Source organism: Tympanuchus pallidicinctus, unplaced genomic scaffold (assembly GCF_026119805.1).
Source record: "Tympanuchus pallidicinctus isolate F22 unplaced genomic scaffold, pur_lepc_1.0 scaffold7, whole genome shotgun sequence".
Lineage (NCBI taxonomy): Eukaryota > Metazoa > Chordata > Aves > Galliformes > Phasianidae > Tympanuchus > Tympanuchus pallidicinctus.
In genome coordinates this window covers 2,499,796-2,520,266 of record NW_026294791.1, presented here as the reverse complement: position 1 = coordinate 2,520,266, position 20,471 = coordinate 2,499,796, and the positions used below count along the sequence as shown (strand labels likewise).

Genomic DNA, 20,471 nt, shown 5'->3' with positions numbered 1-20,471 from the left:
TTAAGATGATGTTTAAAGAACTTGCTACAAAGTGAAATTGAGCCATAGATATTTTTTTTAGAGTTGTAATTATCTTATTAAATGGCTCCCACTTGACTGCTGGACTGTGGATCTTACACCTTTGTGTTGTTACTGTGTTAAACTGTAACAGGGAGTTCCTGCTTATGCAGGCTGCCTACAGTATTCCTTGCTTTGCCCTGTGATACCTTTCACATTTCAGATGGAACGTTTTAAGAAGAGTTTAAAAAACAGAGAATTGCACGTCCCCAGTTTGTATCTGTTTTTGAATGACATCTTCAGTACGTCCAAAATAGCTCAGCGTGCACTTTCATTTATTTAATGAATTGTAGGTTTTAGAATAGACATGATCAATCGGATTAAATAGTCCATTTCTCTGCCAGGCAGGGGGTACAGAGATTCACAGATGAGTGTGATGTGTATGCCACGATCACAGGGTGATTTGTGACTCTTTGGTGGATGAGTGTTTCTGTACCTAAACTTAGGGAACAGCTAAAAATACCTTTGCTAAGATATTTTTTCCCCTTTTAAGACTGGATGACAGCTTTAATGTGAACTATTGGTTTCACAAATGATAGAATCTTCTCATAGCACTTGATAAAGTATGCTGGGAATGTGATGCAAGTAGGATTGCATTACTGCTCTCTTGATTGCCAGGGCATACTGCGGGCTTGCTGTTGAGGAATCTCAGGCTGGTGTGGTGGATGCTGAGGACTGGGTCAGGGAGGCAAAGAGAAAAGGTGGTTTTGTAGTGGCAGCAGGGGAGATTGCTGAGCATGGAGAAGTTGTGTTGGACAGATATCAGAGGAAGTTCAGTGTTGACAAAAAGATGGATGAAGTGCCAATATGGTTAATGATCAGCTTTTTTTTTTTTTATATGGAGACTGTGGGGAGGTGGTGGAAGGGAGAAGTTACTATTTCAACTGGTGATTATACTATTGTGGATTTGTTAGTTGTGGGTTTTTTGTTGCTTTTTTCTTTTACTTTCCTACATCTAATTAGAAGTTAAAATTAATAATCAAACTTCAAACATGACAAAGGACAGCTTTTCTGATTACCATGTTTCCCTTTTTTTTTTTTTTTTTTTTTTTAAATCTTTTTTCATTAAGACTTAAAGGACTAAATTCTTTAGCTAGAAGAGGATGATTGAAGTCTTGATCAAAGTACTTAAGCACATACTTTACTTTTAGCTTGGGTAGTCCTGTTGAAATCAAATGCAGCATGGATTTATGTGATTGTGGTTTAAGGCCCATGAAATGAATGAATCCATGGAGGAGGTGGCCTTCTGTGAGCCACTTCTAAGAAAAAATATCAAAGTCAGCATATAGGTTGTGTGCTGCTTGTGCCACTGCTAGTTATTTCCTTCAGATGTCCTCAGTTACTCCATGTCGTGCTGTGTAAAGTGGTCATGTGCAAATGTTGGTTGTTTGCAGAACTGTAGCTGTGTGGACAACTGTGCGAGAAATGCTGTAGTTAAAAAAGCTTAATAAGAAAATAAATCAGGTTATCTTAATGACTTGTTTCCCTTCCTCCCTCGTCACTGCCAGCAGAATCTTCAGGGATTTTTGTGAAAAACATAATACCTGGCAGCGCTGCTGACCACAATGGCCAAATTCACGTTCATGACAAAATTGTTGCTGTAAGTAAAATATTCTGCTTATGCACTGTATACTGATGGTCCGTTTCACGTCTCAGCATTGAAAAAACAACTTACTAGAGACTTTCTAAAATTAATTAAGCCTTCTCTGCTTTGTAAAGTAAGAATTTGTTTAGGTAGAATAGATGAAACATCTTAAAATGTTCTGTTTGAATTTTTACAGCAATGAGCTTTGGCTTTCTGTGGTTAAAATATTTTTTGTCGTTGTTCAAGTAAGTATTAAATGGTAGTTAACTATCAAAGAGGCAGGCATTTGGATTAAAATGTTTGAGTGGAGAATCTTGGCTTTTGGCCTAAAGTAAAGATGAGAAGCATTAGCTTCTATTGAATTCAACGGGATTTGAGGGTAGTTAAGATTTTGCAAGATGCGGCACACTTTATGATCTTAATTAGTGTGTAGAACACTGTGGATACAATCAAAATATGAATAGTCACAAGTTATATTTGAAAGCCCAGGATTTATTTGTAGAAAACTTAAAAGCTTTGAATAGGACTGATTTGAATAATGGCCGATATTGCATTCACAGAACAAGCAGGAATGGATCACACGATCTTTTTATTTTCAGAAATAACATTTATGATCTAAAAATGCTCTTTACAGTTGTGTGCTGTACCAGGACCTTCCCAAGTCAGCTTCTCCTTTACGAAAGTGAAATTTTGGTATCAACTTCAGCTTTTATCTGCTGTTTGCAGGTGAAGCCCCTACAGATGTGTGATGTAACAACGAGAGTACACAGTAATCTAACTGTAAATTGAAACATCTGAATTTGTTTATTAATTAAGCTGTTCAAAGTTGATTATATAATGTGGACATACCTTAAAATGTACGGTACAGCATAAGAATGGGATGTGACAACTGCTATATGATGTGATTTAGGTTGATGGAGTTAATATACAGGATTTTACCAACCAAGAAGTGGTAGAGACGCTGCGTAACACCGGGCAGGTTGTACGCCTCACCTTGCTCAGGAGGAGGCCTTCCACTGTTTCTTCAGAAAGATGTTCAGATAAAGGTAAGACTTTTCTTTTCCCCTCCCTTTTTCAGTAACTGATTTATCTGCTGAATTTACAGTGACTTAATCTAACAACTAGGACTAAGTCCCACGTGATTCTAGGTTTGGTAAGGGCTTACTGTAGAGGGTGAAATACTCCTATGTAACCAAAAAGCAAACAAAAATGGCAGAAAAAGAAGTGTTGTTACTTCTTCATATGTTTTGCAGGATCTGTCTGATTTATTTTTTTCCCATCTATTTTCACAGTGCTGCCAAGTGTTCCAGCTTTAGCATCTTCTGGAGCTTTAGGGACTGAAACTAATGTGGACAGTAGGAATGAGGAAAACCAAAAACAGAAGGGTAATTTTCAAAATGAAACTAAGCAGATTCTGCATAAATCAGTTGGATAGAATGTCTCACAGTGTTCCTTCTAAGTCTTAGAAAAAGCCTTTAACCTAGTTTCAATACTGATTATCTGTCATGGCCTGTGTGGTCTTCAATCTTTGTTCCGTAAGGCCTTTTATTCAAGTCCTTTTTGAAGTAAAGCACTACCTGTTAGATCTATCAACTCCTTCGCCCAACCTCAGACCCCAAAAGTAACACTGTCCACAGACTTGCTGGCATGTTGGTAGATAACATCCATGGATGTTACAGCCCTTTCAGGACTCTAGAATGAATCCCATCAGCTCTGTACAGCTGAATTGCTCCATCTCACCTGCTCTTCTTTCTATCCGTGATCTTTCTCTGATGATGTGAGGTGTCCTGCCTGCAATTTTCTGACAGAATTTTTTCATCCTCCTCTGCTGTCAGGACCTTGAACCAAATCACTCAGTGAACAGCGTGCAGATGGAGCATTCCTCTTCCTGCCAGAAGTTACAGTCAGTTTCTACCCTCTTGGGAGTTCACCTTTACTTGGCAGTCCAGTCTTTCCTCAGTCATGTCTTCCTTCTTGTACTCGCAGGTCTTAAGCTCCCACCTCTGCAGAGCCATGTCTACGTATTTGTTAGTTCATGATGCCCATGAACTAACATTCTGGCCCTGCAGACACTTGATCAGAACTCACCTCCTGAGCTCCTTGACCTGGCCTCTGGTGGCCTGTGACCTGGGCTGCAGCAACTTTTCAGGAATTTGTAAATGAACAAGGCTTGCTGAAGTAACAGAGCTGACTGCAGCAGCAGGCGTGGGGATTCACGTCTTGTGACATCTTCATTCGTAGGTCATTTTCCATGAGTAACTTCTATCTCATCTGTGTACCAACTGCCTCCCTCCTGTTTGCTTGCCCTGCTTATTGTGCTCCTGATCACTGATATTTCCTGGAGTGCCAGAGAAGCAGGAAGCCTGGCATAAGTTATATTGACCTCCTGTGAGATTCCTGACTTGGCAATGAGCCTCTCATTGCTGCCTGCTATTTCCCAGACCCAACTCATTTATCTTGCAGTGCTAATATTGTTGCATAGTGCTTCCTCCCATCCTACTGCTGGAAACTAGAGCTGAGTCTCTGACTTGCTTGTCCTGAGCATACTAGATGGACTGAGAGGCTGTTGACTGCACACTAGTGTAGCTAGATGAGGATCTGGCAAAGGCATTCCTGATAACTGGAATTGGAAGCTGGATAGGAGTTGAAATTAGACATGTGTTTTTACCATTAAAGGCAGTTGGGCATATAGACAGATCACAAAGGCATGGATTTCTTCGGGCTTGGTCTTTCCAGAAGGTATGCTTCAGTTCTCTGCTGATTTCTGGCCGTATCTACAGTATCTTCTGGGTGAATTTCTACAGATTGTGTTGAAGTCAGCATAAATTATCCTTATGCCTTGTAGTTTCTTAAATATGTAGATGCAATTGAGGAGTCTAAATTATGACTGTCAATGAATAACAATTTTGCTATGACTGTGGAAGATCTGTCAGTATTAAAGACAACCTGGAAATGAGAGGAATGTTAGCAGTTTCTATGCTCCATTCTGTTTTACTTTTCTGTCCAAGCCTTATAACCAGACATCCTTTGTTGTGACTTTTGCATGTTCCCAGAAATAGGAAGCCAAAACAGAGGTGATTGAGTAGCTATGGTTTAAGGTTATCAAATCATTGTTTTAGCTGCATGAGTGGAAAGTGTATATTGATCTGTATTTACGCTGGTAGAAGAATTTAAGGACTTAGCAGTAGGATGTATTTAGGAGCTGCAGGACGTTTTTAGGCTCAGAAGAGCCAGGAGGACTTAGGCTCACTGTGCCAGAGGCTGGAAGAATAATACACTGTTCTGTTTCAATTACCTAGTCCTTTCTTTGCTCTAAATCCTATTGAACTTTCTGTGCATAAGGTCTTCTGGTGAAGTGAACAATATCTCTGTAGTCAATTCCTGACTACTTGTGATTGGGTTATTTTGTGTCACAGGTGGCAGATGTCTACCCTGATACAAAGAGAACTTCCTGAGGAATTTGTTACCTGGCACCTCGCGCTGTGCTTGTACAGTACCTCAATGCCAAGACCAGTTTGTGTGGGGAACCAAAATGGCTTTTACCTGTCTTGAAGTTACCAAACCCTTTGTCTCAAGATGCAATATCTACACCTGTCTTAAAGCTTTCTGTCCCGCTAAGAGGCAGCTTGGATCTAACTCTGTTCTTGAGCCCTTTTCACTGCATACTCAGTTTCTTTGGTATGGATCCATTGCCTCTCCATAAATGCACCAAAGCTCCTAGTTTTTGTAGGTGTTTGTAACCAAATTTTATGTATGTGAGTGGCTCCCCCTCATTTCTAATGCTGTGCTAATCTCATGATCCCTTTCTTGGAGCACTGTGGAGTATGGCGCAGATGTACCTGAGTGAGAAGAACCTTGATGCCTAGAATTCATACCTCCTGGCTAAACCCTTCCTGTTTGCTAGCAGAGACAGTATCATGGTGCATCAGGGAGCAAGTATACATGGAAGAATGGAAAAAGCCATAGTATAAAAGTTCCCCTTACCCTGGGTAATGCAAATTGATGTGTTTGTTTGCACAGTGTGTCTTGAGATATCAAAATTTAATCAGTGCAGGTATTCTTTTTCTGAGTTGGATGTTGCCCTTGGTATCATCTGGTTGTGCTGGTCCTTTTGGGACCTTCAGGAAAATGAAAGGGACGTGGTTTTATAATGGAGCACAGAATCGGTGGCCTTTAATAAGCAAACATCATTGCTTGATTAAACTGATTTTTCTTAGGGAAAAACCACATTAATTTACAGGGTTCTGCAAAACCTTTTTGCTATAAAATGTGTGTATCTTTGCTAAAAAGTTGAAATACTTAATTGCAAATTCTATTTGTGCTGAAGTATGATGTCTAAGATTTCACCTCGGTGTCGTCGCCAGATTCCAAAGATAGGTGCTTATTTTGGACATGGTGATGGACACTTCATTATAATGGTGCTAAAGTAAATACTGCTAATTCAAGGCTCCGACTGTTCTCTGGAAATGCTTTTGAAAGTTTAATGCAAAAAGTATGTTTTATAAATTATGTATTGCTTCCTTTTAAGCCCAGTTGCGTGAAATTCTTATTAAATTGTGTTTCCTGGAGAGGTATTAAATACTAATTCTGACCGGGCTAAGATGTGCTTAAACAATCCTGTTACAAATGCAACACGGTTTAGGATGCAGTGTGCACGAGGCCTGAAACTTTCTGCTAGCACACTAAAGGCAATTAACTTAACAGCTGCATCTGCAAGGCTGCAGGCTGGGCAGAACTGCTTTCTTCTGCCTTGAAGCAGCACTCAGGATCTGAAGATGTGATGATGGTAGCCAGGAGCTTAAAGATGGCTGGAGAAAAACACCCAACAGTCAGGGGAGATGAAGTGTGTTAGTGAAATATACTAGGGCACAGGAGATGGAGGATGAAAGGAGTCCTTGTGTAGTGAGTTTATGAAATCCAGAGGAGATTGCAAGAAGAAAAGATTCCAGTTCAGAAGAAGCCAGCAATTTTGCCCCAAAAAATACGATTTTTACAGTACGTGTGATTGTTTCTTTTTTAATTGATGCTGCCTAGTGAGAAAAGAAAAACTGTGGTGAAGTGCAGGCAGAAGGACAGGAGTGTAATGATGTTGAAAGTTATTGCTAATAGAAGCTGTTCTGGGAAGCGTTTTCATTTCTGAAGCACATTCCAGAAGATGTAGTACATATCTCAGGTCATGAGAAGTCCAGCTGGGTGAGAAACTAAAGAAACCTTCTATTAACTATCACATGGAAAAAGCTGTTTGGGGAGGAAAAGGAGCGTTTAGGTGAATTGAGCGACAGCGTTGGAACTAAATGCATCTGATCCAAACCTGCTCGTCCTGCTTTTCCACAGTTCTGAGGTAGTTACACACAGAGACTTCCAAGCGTGTGTGACATAAAGAAAGGTTCAAACTTCACGTGGAGATGTGCGTCAGCACTCGTTCTGTACAGCCTACAGAGTTTTGGTAATGTGTTTAGGAATTGATGAAGAAATCTTTTTCAGCCAATTTGAGCATAGTTTACAGTTGCTGAACTGAACTTTGAGCCTGATCCTAAGATTTATTGCTCCCGGTGAACCTTAAAATCCGTATCAGACTGCACAGGGCTTTGCAGATTCTGAAGTCATGTGTGTTCAAGCTTGGAAATAGTCAGAAAAGAAACTGCAGAATTTTTGTTTCTAAACGTTTATGCAAATAGGAGGAATAGGAAGATGCACTGATGTTCTGTTTTTGCTACAGTTGGGAAGTAAATGATAGCGATCAGCCTGTGCTTGATAATACAGCTCATGAAGAAGACTTCTCCCTAGGAACTTCAATTAAATTCAAATGGAAGAAAAAGTCTCCAGACGTGATCCAGAATTGCAGTACAAATTGTCTTCTCTTGTATAAAGATAATTTATTTCAAAGAGAGCTGTGGTCTGTACCTAAAAACAAAGAAAGAAACAAAAAAACCAGCACCCAAGTTTTCATGATCGGTGGAGTTTCTTTTGGTGACAGAAAACAGCCATCTGAATTGCTGGAATCCTTGAATATCTAAGTCAACTTGAGACTGTTGCTTAAAGGCGTGCTGGATGTTCCCAAGTGAAATCTCAGTTCCTAGGCTGTAAGCAATGTAATTTCTCAGAGCACACCAGACAGAATTTGCCTGTCTGACATGACAGAAAGCGATGGAGGGAATGCAGTTATGTTGTATAACTTAACTTTATATCTTTATTTTTAATGAGTGGAAAACTTCAAAGTTCTAAGATGATGAATGAGGATTCTATTGCAAAGCTCACGTTTTATCTTTGCAATCTATGAAGGTGTTGAAAGCAAAGGCAGCTAGGCATCCCATGTGTCTTTGCTGTTCCTACTAGGTAGGTTCTGAGCTTCTTGGTGATGACTTCGAAGTCTATCCCACTCCCCCAAAGCATTTTGCTCGCTCATTTGCGTGCACAATGTGAGGCTGTGATTTACATTCTAAGTTTCTGTGTGACACATGGGCAGTACTAAGTGGTCTGTGCCTTGTCTAGACATCTGACAAACTATTACAGTCATTCAGGGGGAAAAAAACAGTTTTCAGTAATTCAGACCCCAGTTGCTGCTGTTGTAGCTGCTAGATGGAATTTGTAGCTGTGGAGTTTGATTCCTACCAGTTAAACATTGCTTCAGCTTGGAACTTTATATGTGTGCTGAGCTTCTGGAGGAGGTCAAACGCGGGGCAGCCAGTCATTTTATGCTGTCTAGCTCTGTCAAATTGTCTTACATGACTGTAATACTGCCTTGGTTGCATAAGTAAGAAAGCTGAAAAGATATAAATGTCAAGATAGGCAAGTTCCCACGGAAGACTGGTTTAGAACTGGAGCTTATATTAAAGCTCATGTTACTTACTGGCCTAATTAAACTAGACAAGCCTTTGTACCTGCCAAATGTATAAATAAAGTGTACAACTGCATTGTGCTTACACAGCTCCATGATAACAGCAGTATCTTGTCAGGTGTTTTACTTCTTCAGGGGTTCATTTTGGTAGAAGATAATGGTCCCTTGGAGCAGCATGCATTTTTATAGCAACAAATTATGAAGTCATGTGAGATTTATTTTGCAGCCTGAAAGAATGATTTATTTACAGTACTATATGGTACAGAACTCACATCTCATCAATGCAAGCATCACCTCTTCTGCCACTCAGCTGAATAAATCACACTTTAGCACTAGCTGACATTTTACATTGTTTTCCTTAGAAAGTCATTTTTGATTTGCACTGCTTGATAGACTCGGCTTAATGCAATTTCTTTTTTTTTTTTTTGCGTATCTGATTATTTCCTCTAATCTTTTATTTACACTGAATTTTTACGGAAGTGTTTAGAAGCAAATGTATTTCTGAATGTAAAATGTAAATTTAATCCTGCCTTTCGTATTTAGGAAGAGACCCATTCCCTCCTGCATATGATCTAAAGTCCAAGTGGGAAAACCTGCTGGGCCCTGAATATGAAGTTATGGTATGTTACCTTTCAATAAACTACATTCATGTGTGTTATTTTTTAAAATTACAGCTTTGTGAGCTTATTACAGGCTGTTTATAGAACAGTTCAGCATTTGGAACAGATCAGTAACATCAAGTTTTGTTTCCATTAGCATCGGGGCTGAAATACAGAGATGGTATAGCTAATACTTTTTGTAAATACTGTTTATATAAATACTATTGTTAAATCGTTACACAGATACTAGACAGAAATGGAGATTTAAGAAAATTGGCAGTCTTTTTAAATCTACATCACAGCAGCCACTTAAAATATGTGGCATTTTTATGATTTTAGTTAGAAACTGTTAGGTTTATTGCACACTGAAAAGAAAAAAAAAAGAACAGCCACCACAGTTCAAGATAGAACTGTGATGTTTCACAAATAATCTAAGGATTTGATTAGAAAGATGTAAGAATGATTTTCAAACATACTGGAAACACAGGAGGTAATTTGAGGTAATGTACCTTCATGGTGCCAGTGCCTATTAGATACTTCTTCTCCTTGTATTAAATAATTGCCAAGCAAAAGGTTGTGTTGATGAATTGTCATAAGGAGCTGACTGAAATGGTAATTCGCTATTGCTCTTCAGTGCTACGTTAGCCAGTGAGTACAGATTAAAAGAAATTCCAGCCAACCTTCCTTCTGAGGCCTTAAAAAATTCTCGCCGCCACCAGCAAAATGCCCTGTTTGTCTTTGCAATGCTTGTCCAGTTGATTTAGAGACACTTATTTTTACTGCTTGGAGTAGCCATCATTCCAATTGCTCGCTGGAAGATTTAAAGTAGCTTTAAGAATTGTCTTGAGAAACTCGCTTCGCTTCTTTCCATTAGCACTGCTTTAAGATCTGAAGTTCGTATAGGATTATGTACGTGGTGTCATAAATCTGGTTGGCTGCCCACTTCAGTTGCTTGGTATTCCCATCCTTACATTTCAAGAGTCTGATATTTCCTCCTTAGCACTATCGTGCTTCCCACAGAGGACAGAAACCTGCTTAGTTTGTGAAACTGTGCGTTTCTAATTCTTGAGCTGCTGCCAGGAAAATGGCAGGAGTGAAAATCACGGAATCACTTAGGTTGGAAAAGACCCTTCAGACTGAGCCCAGCCATCAACCCAGCGCTGCAGGTCCAGCAGCACGCCGTGTCCTGAGTGCAGCATCCGCGTCTCTTCAAGATCCCCAAGGACAGCAATTTTGCTGCTGCCCAGGGAGAAATGTGGAGAAATTCTTCCTCATACCCAATCTAAACCTTCCCTTGCACAACTTGAGGCCATTCAGTGCTAACTGTGGTTAAGACGTTCGTAGTTGGTCCTTTTAAAAAGTAGAAGGAAGCTGTTACAGCGCCCTGTTTTGAAGGTCAGTTTTTGGTTCTTCCAGTTTTTGTCATCTGCTCTGCTTGACTGCATTCAGTAACAGTGTTTAGCTTGATTGCAGCCTGATGGCTCGCTCCCTGTCCTTGCCCCTACACTGAGATCCCCTGAAACTCGCCCTAAAGATGACTGTGAGTCAGAGGATTTCTCTTAAGCATTTCTCTTCGGAGGAAATCGTTGTTTGAAGAAGGATTTAGTGTCACTGGTGGCTTCCAGTCCTTTGTGGCAGCAACTTAAGAACAAAACTGAGATCCTGTTGAAAGGAAAGAGGTGCTGGGAGCCTGTTTGGGGATTTATGACTGTGGTGTTTGTTGCCAAGTACCTAGCTGAGAACAGTCGGTTTGAGGAGTTATCAGTCCTAAATTCATTTAGTTACAACTGAGTGGACGTGGAACAGATTCTGTCTGTTGGGAAAAATACCCGAGCTGCAGGGGTGGAAGGCAGGACTCTGGAAGCCCCATTTAACGGGAAGCTGAAGGAGCGAGCCGAGACTTAAGGTTGCTTTGTAGATACTTTGTTACACTAGGAATTTCCAAGGAAGCCTCAATGGAAACAGTTACTTGATTTTTGCAAGGCTGTATGTGTTTCCAATCTAACCAATAGAGCTGACATCCCAAAAAACTCAATGACAGTGACCCAGACTTCAAACTTGGACCATAGATCACTACAGATTTCATCTGATTACAATTAAAATTTGAATAAATATCCTTCTATGGCTACAAATGAATTCTGTTAAGGAAGAGATCCACCAAAAAAAAAAAAAAAAAAAAAAAGGTGGAAAACATTTAGAGTTATTGCATTCAAATTGGAAAAAAAAAAATCCTAAAGATGGACTGAAGGGATTTCTTCTACCTCTTGTATATGATTCATTTTGCATTCAAATTTGTAATTAAACTCATGTATTTCAAGCTGTGTTAGAAACGTTCTGGGGAAGATAGCAATTTAGTCTAGATGTTAGGTGGCTCTTCTGTTGTCTGAATAATAACTTAGGCCATTGTAACGTTCAGTTCTGATTGGCAAGTTGCTGTGGGTATTTGTGTCAAATGTAATGGCATTTTGTGCTTATAGAGGATTACTGGACTTGACTAAAATTGTCACTCCAGCTTCAAGAATAGGATAATATTTGAATCTGCTAATAAAGCATAATCACAACATTGCAAAATGTAAGTGTTGGGCATAGAGACTTTCTAACACTCATTTAAAATTATTCTGCATCAATATGATATTGTCCTGGTATCGAAAATAGTTACCCTGTATAATTCCTTAGGTTGTGAACGTGGATATGCCCATTACAGATGACTCAGAACTGCAGAAGTACTCAAAGGTATGACTTGCATGTTTTTTTCCTTCATGGCACATGTTGATGTTTATGACTCAAAATTCCACATTTGTTTATTTCATAAATATTTTCATAACTATGTCATAAATTTGGGGTGATTCCAGTTTTCAGTCTCTTTTCCAAAAGAGGCTGCCTGTGGTCTGCCTATTTTCTGGAGTGGTCCAAAGCATTTTTAGTACAATGGGAAAATGTTCCTTTAAAAAAAAAAACAATCAATCAAAAAACCAAAACAACCAAGCTAAAATTTTGCGAAAGCCTCAAATTACTGGGTGCTTAATTGCATTGAAATTGAGTTGTAGAATACTTGTTGAAAGTTACTGCAGAATGAAGTAGGGTTTGAAACTCTGTGTCATAATCTTGTGCAGGGATTCAGTGCAATGATCCAGCCTTGGGATGGAGTGTCCTTTTAGTTAGGATGTTAGAATTCCTTTCTTCTGAAAATGCTGGTAGACTTTCAAGGTATGGATGCTAGTACTGCAAAACAAAGGTTTTGAAGTGATGCGTTTATGTGCTTCTGGGGATTTCTCAGTGAAGAAAGACCATGAAGTCAGAATAAGGCATGGCTGTGGGGAAATGTTGATTAATGGATTGCTCCTTTTTGCTTTAAGCATCCAGAATAAACTGGGGAACCAGGAGGAGATTCGGTGTTTCAACTTAAGTAATAAAGAGCCAGAAAGTTGCCCAACTGTGGGAGCAGCTGCTGCTGATCATCTCTGCCTCCTCTCCGTGGGTTGCTGTGATCCCTGCTGTCTTGTCTGGATCACACAAAGACAATAAGAATCGGAGGCTTTCTGGAGGGGAAAAAAAGTAGAATAAAAGGGATTCCACAGGAAAAGGCTAACACAAAATCAATGAATTTCCATTGCAGAAATAAGATCAAACATTTGCAGAGGATGCCGTGGATATTTTTCCTACTCCAAAAGTAGTGTAGATCCTCAAGGGTCAAGACAGCTGATCCTGTGATGGGTTGTTGTTGACTTAGCATTAAATGGTCGTGTTGGAATTTCTGTCAGCTTTTTCAAAACTCACTGTTTGGGTAGGATAGACTTACGTGAGTGGTGCTTCTCTTCTGTGCGTCTTTTTCAAATGGCAGCATTGTTTAAGAGTACAGAGCAAAGGATTCGTGGGTTGTTTTTACTTGTGTAGATGGTCTGTATAGAGAAATTCTGGATATTCTGTGTTACTTGTGCTGTAACACAGCCAACGTGAGTCAGTAATTAAGACAATAATTTCACAGTGTTTAATTTGAGCTGTTAAGTCTTAAATGTGTTCATATCATAGTAGGTGCAGATACACACTGTCTCATCTTTTGGCAGCTATTACCCATCCATACTTTGAGATTAGGAGTTGAGCTTGACACGTTTGATGGACATCATTACATATCATCAATTGCTTCAGATGGTCCTGCTGCAACACTTGGTCTTCTGCAACTGGAGGATGAACTTCTAGAGGTAAAACAAACAGAAGTAGTGCATTCTGTAAACCTTTTCTAAAATGCTCCTATTAGATTTTAGTTTGGTTGCAGTGTGTGCAGTACTAATTTTAATGAGTTGACTGTGAAAGCAGAGCAACTCTCTGGAAGCCTCACGTTTTCTTCACCATTTCATTCGTCCCTTGTGCACCTCCTTGTGACCTCTTAGTGACTTCATGCTTTTTTCTGAAGTGTTTAACACGATAATCAGGAATCACAAGGGCTGAGATGATAGTTACTGAATGCAGATGTTTCTGTGGTCCTTCAGTTTTTTGAGCAAACTGACATTAGCTTTTCTACTCTACCTGGTGGATAATATTTTTCCACTCCTGAAAAAAATGTACAGCAGTCTCAGAAATTCCTGTTAAGCATTTTAACTTGCTTGTTGAGTCTTGAGAGACATCAGTGTCTGAGAGGTAGTACGTCAGTTCAAATGTGTGTAGAGAAGTACTGCGATAGCTTGGAAGTTATCAGAATCAGACCAGACCTATCAGCTCAGGAGGAATATACCTTTAATCAAATAAAAATAATACCTGTTTTGTGTTTGTGTCTATCAACATCTCAGCCTGCAAATAAGTAGTCATTAATTTCCTGTTGAACCCTGTGTATGAAATAGTTTGAATATTTTTAGTGGATGCAAAGAACATTGAATTGACATCAATGGGAACAGAGTTGAGCCTTCTGAAAGATTAATTTGTTAGCTGTACTGCTCTATTGCCTTTACTTATTGTTCACCCTCTGATGTTGATCAGAAATTCATACTGATATCACTAAGACCTAAACCATCTCTTTCTTTATCGCTTAATGGAGGAAATCTCGATTCCTGAAGGAAGAGATTAATGGAATGCTGAAAGTGTCATTTAAATTTCTTGGCCACGAAACAAAAAGTTGTATGCTAAAAGCAATTACTGCAAAGTAATTTAGGAAACTTTAATTCTGTATTTATTTTTTATCAATTTTGCTTATTACTGTGTATCTACAGTTAAGTACACAGATATGTCCAGACACAGTGAGCATATATTTTCCTTTTCTGTAGCTGGAAAAAAAATAACAAAATCAAAATGTGCTCCAGGGCCAAAGTTATATATGCCAGGTTTAACCCAGAGTATGTTTTTGCAGCCAAGTTATAAATCCCTTTAAGTAGAGGTTTGCAATGGAAAATGTGACAGCCCCATTTCCCAAACAAGCAGCTCTACCTGGGCCTGATACAAGTGGGATTAAAATGCAATCAGTACAGGAATTTTCTTTAATATATAGTGAGGTTGACTGCTGATTATTTTTAATGATGTGTTTGAATTATGATAGAAAACATGTTATTTTCTTTTTTTTTTTCTCTAATTTTAGCTGATTTCATTGTGTTCTTTTTTAGAAGTAAATTGCTTCCTCCTGTTCTTCTAGTTTTGTGAGAGAAATTTCACTGACTCCTATTTGATAGCACGACTAACTGGAGGGCTGTGGTAACCGAAGGGGGTGCTTGGCACCTTGCGTGTCTGGAGACCAATTTCTGGCAGCTGCCAAAAGCAGAAATGGGAGTCCCCAAGTCTGCTTGGAGTGAGCAGTAGCTCTTCTCCATCAATCACAATATGCTGAGAAATGCTGGTAACCTTCCACCGCTCTGCCAGTCTCAATGCATTAAAAAATCCTTACGCGTAGATACTTCTGCTTAAATAATTAACTAATGGATGAGCCTGATAGCTCAGCAGTTGATGCGGTTCTTACAGAAAAAAGCATGGCAGTTCGTCTTACAGTGTTGCAGACGAGCTTTAGCATTCTGAATTTTCTCCTTAGGTGTTCTTTAGTAGGAGAGGAACTCTGATCCTCAGCAGTATGAGCTACATTTATACTGTAAAGCGTGCAAAGAAAAGATGGAAAAAATAAAATCTGATGAAAAATGGTGTGTAACGTGAGTTTGCTGTGTGATCTTACCAAACAACTTCAGTTGTTCCCACTTTGGTTTGGTCTGTGTTGTGGAGTAGATTTGGAAGTAGATTAGTTGAAATCCAGCCGTACTGGGCATTTGGTCACAAGAACAGATTTGAGGTGGCCTCAGAGAGAGCCCTGAGATAAAGGCAGGGTTGATATTGACTCCATAGCACTCACTCAGTTAAACCTCTTCTCTTTTGGGGCTGCAGTGCTTGTCAGTGGAAGTCTTCATGTTGACACCCACAACACACACTGACAGTTTGCATGGCTCATATTCAACGGCATTCCTAGGGGGCAAGTTAGATGTAGCCTCACAGTACTGCGTTAGTGAAGCATATGAAAGAGGATCCACCCCTGTATTTTTATTTTCCTGAGGGAATGTAACTGCAGTGTCCCTTTTTTAAAGCAACATTATTACTTTTTTAGAAGTGTATGGCTTAAAATATTCATTAACAGTGGCCTTATTGTCTTCTTTTGTCATTTAGGAGCAATAAAGGGTGTGGGGTTGTAACCTTAGGCCTTTGTCAGGGTTTTCTGTTTAATTGCTCACTGTACTTGGCTTGTTTTCTACTATATAGCCATTCTTGCATGTTTTGTGTAGGATCTGTATCAGTTTCAACCAATTTGTTACAATTTGAAGCACTGACAGATGTGCCAGTTTTGACTTCAAGTTTTTTATTGGAGCTAAAATCTGTGTTTTCTTAAACGCTTTTGAAAACTGAACATTTCTGTTTAAATTCAAATAGATAAGCCTAATGGATTTGGGAAAAAAAAAAAAATTATTCCCAACAAAGAAGCAAGTCAGAATAAAAGTAATTTCTAGAAGAGTTTGTGCTAGGAAAAATAGTGACTGGAAAATGAATTGTAGGATGTTGAAGAAAGCGGAGAGCTGATGTAGCAGTAGTCACAGGATCAAGTTTAATATTCATAGTAATGCATGTATGTATACTTAAGGAGCACTTGTTAACAAAACAATGCAAGCTTTGCTGGAATCCCTAGGTAAAATGAGATCTTCACATGCAGCTAAGTAAAGGCAAGTACACCAAAACTGATGAAAGTAATCTGGTTGATATCCTTTTATATAACTTTGTGTGGATGTGTGTTTTCTGTGTAGGTCAATGGAGTTCAGCTGTATGGCAAATCACGCCGTGAGGCGATCACCTTTCTAAAAGAAGTGCCACCTCCGTTTACAATGGTTTGCTGTCGGCGACTTTTTGATGATGGCAGTGAGTCTCTTGTGGATGAACCCACTGCGAGGGTTCCATCTCCAGAACAAAAGGTAGACTTCTCGTGGCATTCAGTTGGGTATAATGAAGATCACTTCACGTGCATGTGGTTCTGAGAAAGTAATTTAGCCTTCTAGACAGAGTGTTTGTTTTCTTTTTTTTGTTGTTGTTGTTTGGTCCAGACTTTTCAATCTTAATGTTTCTAAATATACATTTGTAGGTATTTAAACCCAGATTTTTTTAGTTGTCATCTGCAGTTGCCTTTGTGACTCACTTTGGGCTTGTAAGGGACTGCTGGCTTTTCAATGAGTGAGAGTTCATGTTTGCAGCAGTGTTACTTATATTCCAGTTTATGCAGGTTGAAAGGGAGAAACTTCATTGTACTATAAATACAAGGCAGGTAAATCACCAGTGCATGCTGACTATGTACATCCTATTCATCATTCTTACACTTAATAGGTGAGTGAGAGCTTTGAATTATACTAAATCACATCCTTGCCACCATTAGCTGATTACTTCCATGTTCTGAGTAGGTTTTTTTTATAGAACTGGAAAAATATTAAACTTAATGTTTCTTTCCATTGCAGAAGCTTTAAAGTCTTGAACTAAAGCTTGACACTTGTAATGGCTGTTCCTATTTATAACAAGTATTTACACCTTGATTTCTCATCTTTTCTGATCTAATTTCCTGGAAGGTAGGATTTCTGGGAGGAGAGTTAAAATGAAATATGGACATCTAATGGAAGAGTAGAGTGTGCAACACCAAACCTTATTGTAGAAGGATCTTTCCTTTGCGTATAGAAGTTGTTCCAGTGTGGTTTTGATGTTGTGTCTTCTTGAAATCTTTCTACGTGCATACTGTTGGTTGCATGTCTTTGCCATAAGACAGTACTGGGTGAAAGGAGGTCTCTGATGAAAAGGAGTAATCCCAGAATGTTTCTACTTCATTCTGAGAAAATAAGACAAAACAGAAGAAGAAATCTTTCCTTTTGCCTCATGGGTGTGCTCTGTGCAGAGAAATAAAGTCAAAGCAGTGTGAAGTTGCAGTTAATGTTTTGCCTGTGACATCGTGTTTTGATAGTTTGTAAGGATTTAACTGGTCAGATCAGTAGCTAGATTAAAACATACATAAGTTTTAAAAAACAAACAACAACAACAACAAAGAAGTATTTTGGTATATGCACTTGTATAACAATAAATGCATTCGGAAGTTGTCCTTACATGATGAAATTGAGTAACTTTGCTTCTTTCATAGTTTTTGTGCTGAAATGTAATAGTCAGAAACTGTTCTTTCAAGGTAGATGTGACGCATAGTTACAATTTAAGGACCATTTTTTGTCTACATATCAAATGCTAGAAGTGTCAGTTCATGTCTAACATCTGGTCTTTCCAGTATGTGACTGTGGTTGCTTAAATCTTTTATGCTAAGATATTTATTTTTTCTTTATGCATCTAATGGGACAGCTGAAGTTCATCAACATGTAACAGGTTAGTAGTATTGCTACAACTAATTTGACTAACACAGGGATGCTTAAGTGCCAGGTTGGGCCCCACTGCTCAGGATGCTGTATATATCCAAGGCATCAAGTTGGAGAAGGTACAAATGTCTGAAGTGAAACTCATGGTGTTGGATCAAGTTCTACCTCAATAAAAGTTCATATTTTAGGGCATGTATGAGTCTTTAATAGTAATCCAATGTTGAATTAGTAGTGCTTGTAAATAACTGCAAAGCATAGAATGTGAACTAGAGTTCTTATTTTTTAGGTGAAACCTGAAGAAAACATTAATCCTGAGGAAGAAGAAGAAGGGGAATTAGCGTTATGGTCTCCTGATGTGAAAATTATTGAACTGGAGAAAGACAAAAACGGTTTAGGATTCAGCATTTTAGACTACCAGGTACACTTTTCTGTGCCACTAAGTATTAAAAATCCTTCAATCTTTTTTTTTTTTTTTTTTTTAATATGTTGTCTTAAAATGTTTTGTGACGTAGATTACTGGGTAATCAACTTGGCACTTGGACCAAGAAACTATATAGGGAGAAGTAATTCATTTTTAGCTTTGAAGTACAGTGTAGAGCTTGTTCTAAACCAGTCTGATTATTGGACGTGATAAAGTGCAAAGTCTTTAATCAAACTGTACCTCATAACTCCAAGTTTAAGGGCTAAATGCTAGGGGAAGATTGTTATTTGTTTTATTTCAACTTAGAATGACTTCTCAACTATGAGAAAACTTTCTTAGGTATTGCAATGTCATTTTCCATATTTAATGAGTCTTTCCCTCATTGCCTTAAAGCATTTTGTTCACAAAGTGCAGTACTAGCCTGCAGTTTGTGGTCACACACAAGTCCTATAAAGATTTGCCATTTCAGGCATTGAATCAAGCCATGAAAGCAAAACTATCAGATTTTAAAGGAAAGTTTACGAAGGTGGAGCTTTACCACAACTGTCCTTCACAGTCAAAAGGGAATGTCAGGGCTGACAAGTGAACTGGTGTAGCAAACTCACATTTATGTAAATGCAAATATGCTTCAAATGATTAGTATAAGATTAGAGCTTGAAGAATCTAATTAATGTTTCTGTTTTGTTTTGTTTTTCAATTATGTTTCCCTGTTTGAACTTTTAAACTGGTATGCTGGCTATGCATTGACATTCAGGAGCCATTTGTAGCTTAATACTGGTTTCTCCAAGAAACACTTTGGAGTAGGTTACATATGTAACAATGGAGCTCTTTAGAAATTAACAGAGAAATCTTTAATGTGGGAAAATTCTACTAAAGGTCATTAATCCTTCTTACCAAAACACTGCTTTATAGAACCTAAAAATCCGAAGTCAGAATGAAATGTTCTTAATTTTTCTTGTCAAAGTGACATATTTTTAACATCTAGCCATCATACTTAGAAGGGAATAAAAGAGTTGGATCACTCCTCATAATAATATACACATCACATCTGAATGCTGCCTGAGTGTTGGAGTCTAATAAAATGTATTCAACTGTTGCGAATAAATGTCAAGTGCTATAAAATTCAATTATATTTTTGATACAATACAACATGCGTTGGGAATGGATAAAAAAAAATCTGAAGTATTATGCAAAACCATTAATTCTATATTTTACCAGTGTGATTTAAGATTACTGAAAATAGATCCTGTTAGTCATTTTCACTGACACATGTTGTGTTACAGTGCCAGCTTTACTGTAGAGTTGCTTGGAGTCTTTACAGAGCAGTAATACACAGATTTGCTTTTAAGTTCTCATATAATCAGAATTAATGAAGGCTTTAATAACAGGCTTTTTATTTACTTATTCACAGATGCAAATACATGAGCAATGTTGCGATACTTTCAGCTAAATTTAAATGCATTCTAATCAATTCTAAATGAGTGGTAAACCACTTAATCTCAGATCTTTATAATTTCAAGATATTTATGTATAAAGTATGCTCTTTTGTTTGGGATTTGCCTCTTAGATCTTCTACTCTTTTCATCATCTGCAGATTAATTTTTATATGGAGATGTCTGTGACTGTGCACTTATGTAAATACATCCATCGTATTCTTGAGTTCAGGGCAAAGAAAACAAATAATTGTCCACGCTAGATTGGAGAGGGCAAAAATTGGTGTGGTTACTGGGAGACTGTTCAGAAATGCCAAAGAAAGGTTGCTGAGTTGCACAAAATTATAGTGGAGTTTTTAACTGTAGTTTAAAGGATCTGGAGATCCAACTCTGTTTTCGACGCTTCTCTTTACCCTTTTTAAACAGCAACACTTTTCAGATTCATACTTGGCTTTGCGAGAAGAGATTCATGCCTTGTGACAAATACACTGCTTGCACTTATGTCCACCATTCACTGAAAAACAACCAACAGATTACTCAAAACAAGCAAAGCCAAGATGGATGTTCGTGTGGCTTTGTGCCAGTGAGTGGTGTCAGGAATGGACCAACCTTTGTAGGCTGCCGTTCGTGTTGCTGGAGGCAGGGTACAATGGCAAGACTTGCTGAGAGAATCCTAGAATGGCCTGGGTTGC

At 38.5% G+C, this 20,471-nt stretch overlaps 1 protein-coding gene across 11 annotated transcripts in view; it reads left to right on the top strand.

Moving 5' to 3' along the window:
• PATJ (PATJ crumbs cell polarity complex component) overlaps nt 1–20,471 on the top strand; it is a 142,197-nt gene that overhangs the window by 19,297 nt on the left and 102,429 nt on the right. For 9 of the 11 annotated variants that reach the window (XM_052666802.1, XM_052666801.1, XM_052666804.1 and 6 more), the window contains exons 11-18: nt 1,566–1,657; nt 2,553–2,688; nt 2,935–3,027; nt 9,024–9,100; nt 11,756–11,812; nt 13,144–13,278; nt 16,336–16,500; nt 18,212–18,343. In XM_052666802.1, the coding sequence (XP_052522762.1) occupies nt 1,566–1,657; nt 2,553–2,688; nt 2,935–3,027; nt 9,024–9,100; nt 11,756–11,812; nt 13,144–13,278; nt 16,336–16,500; nt 18,212–18,343 (887 nt within the window). The remainder of the gene's footprint in view (nt 1–1,565; nt 1,658–2,552; nt 2,689–2,934; nt 3,028–9,023; nt 9,101–11,755; nt 11,813–13,143; nt 13,279–16,335; nt 16,501–18,211; nt 18,344–20,471) is intronic. The other 2 variants (XM_052666806.1, XM_052666807.1) reach the window with 2 other exon arrangements.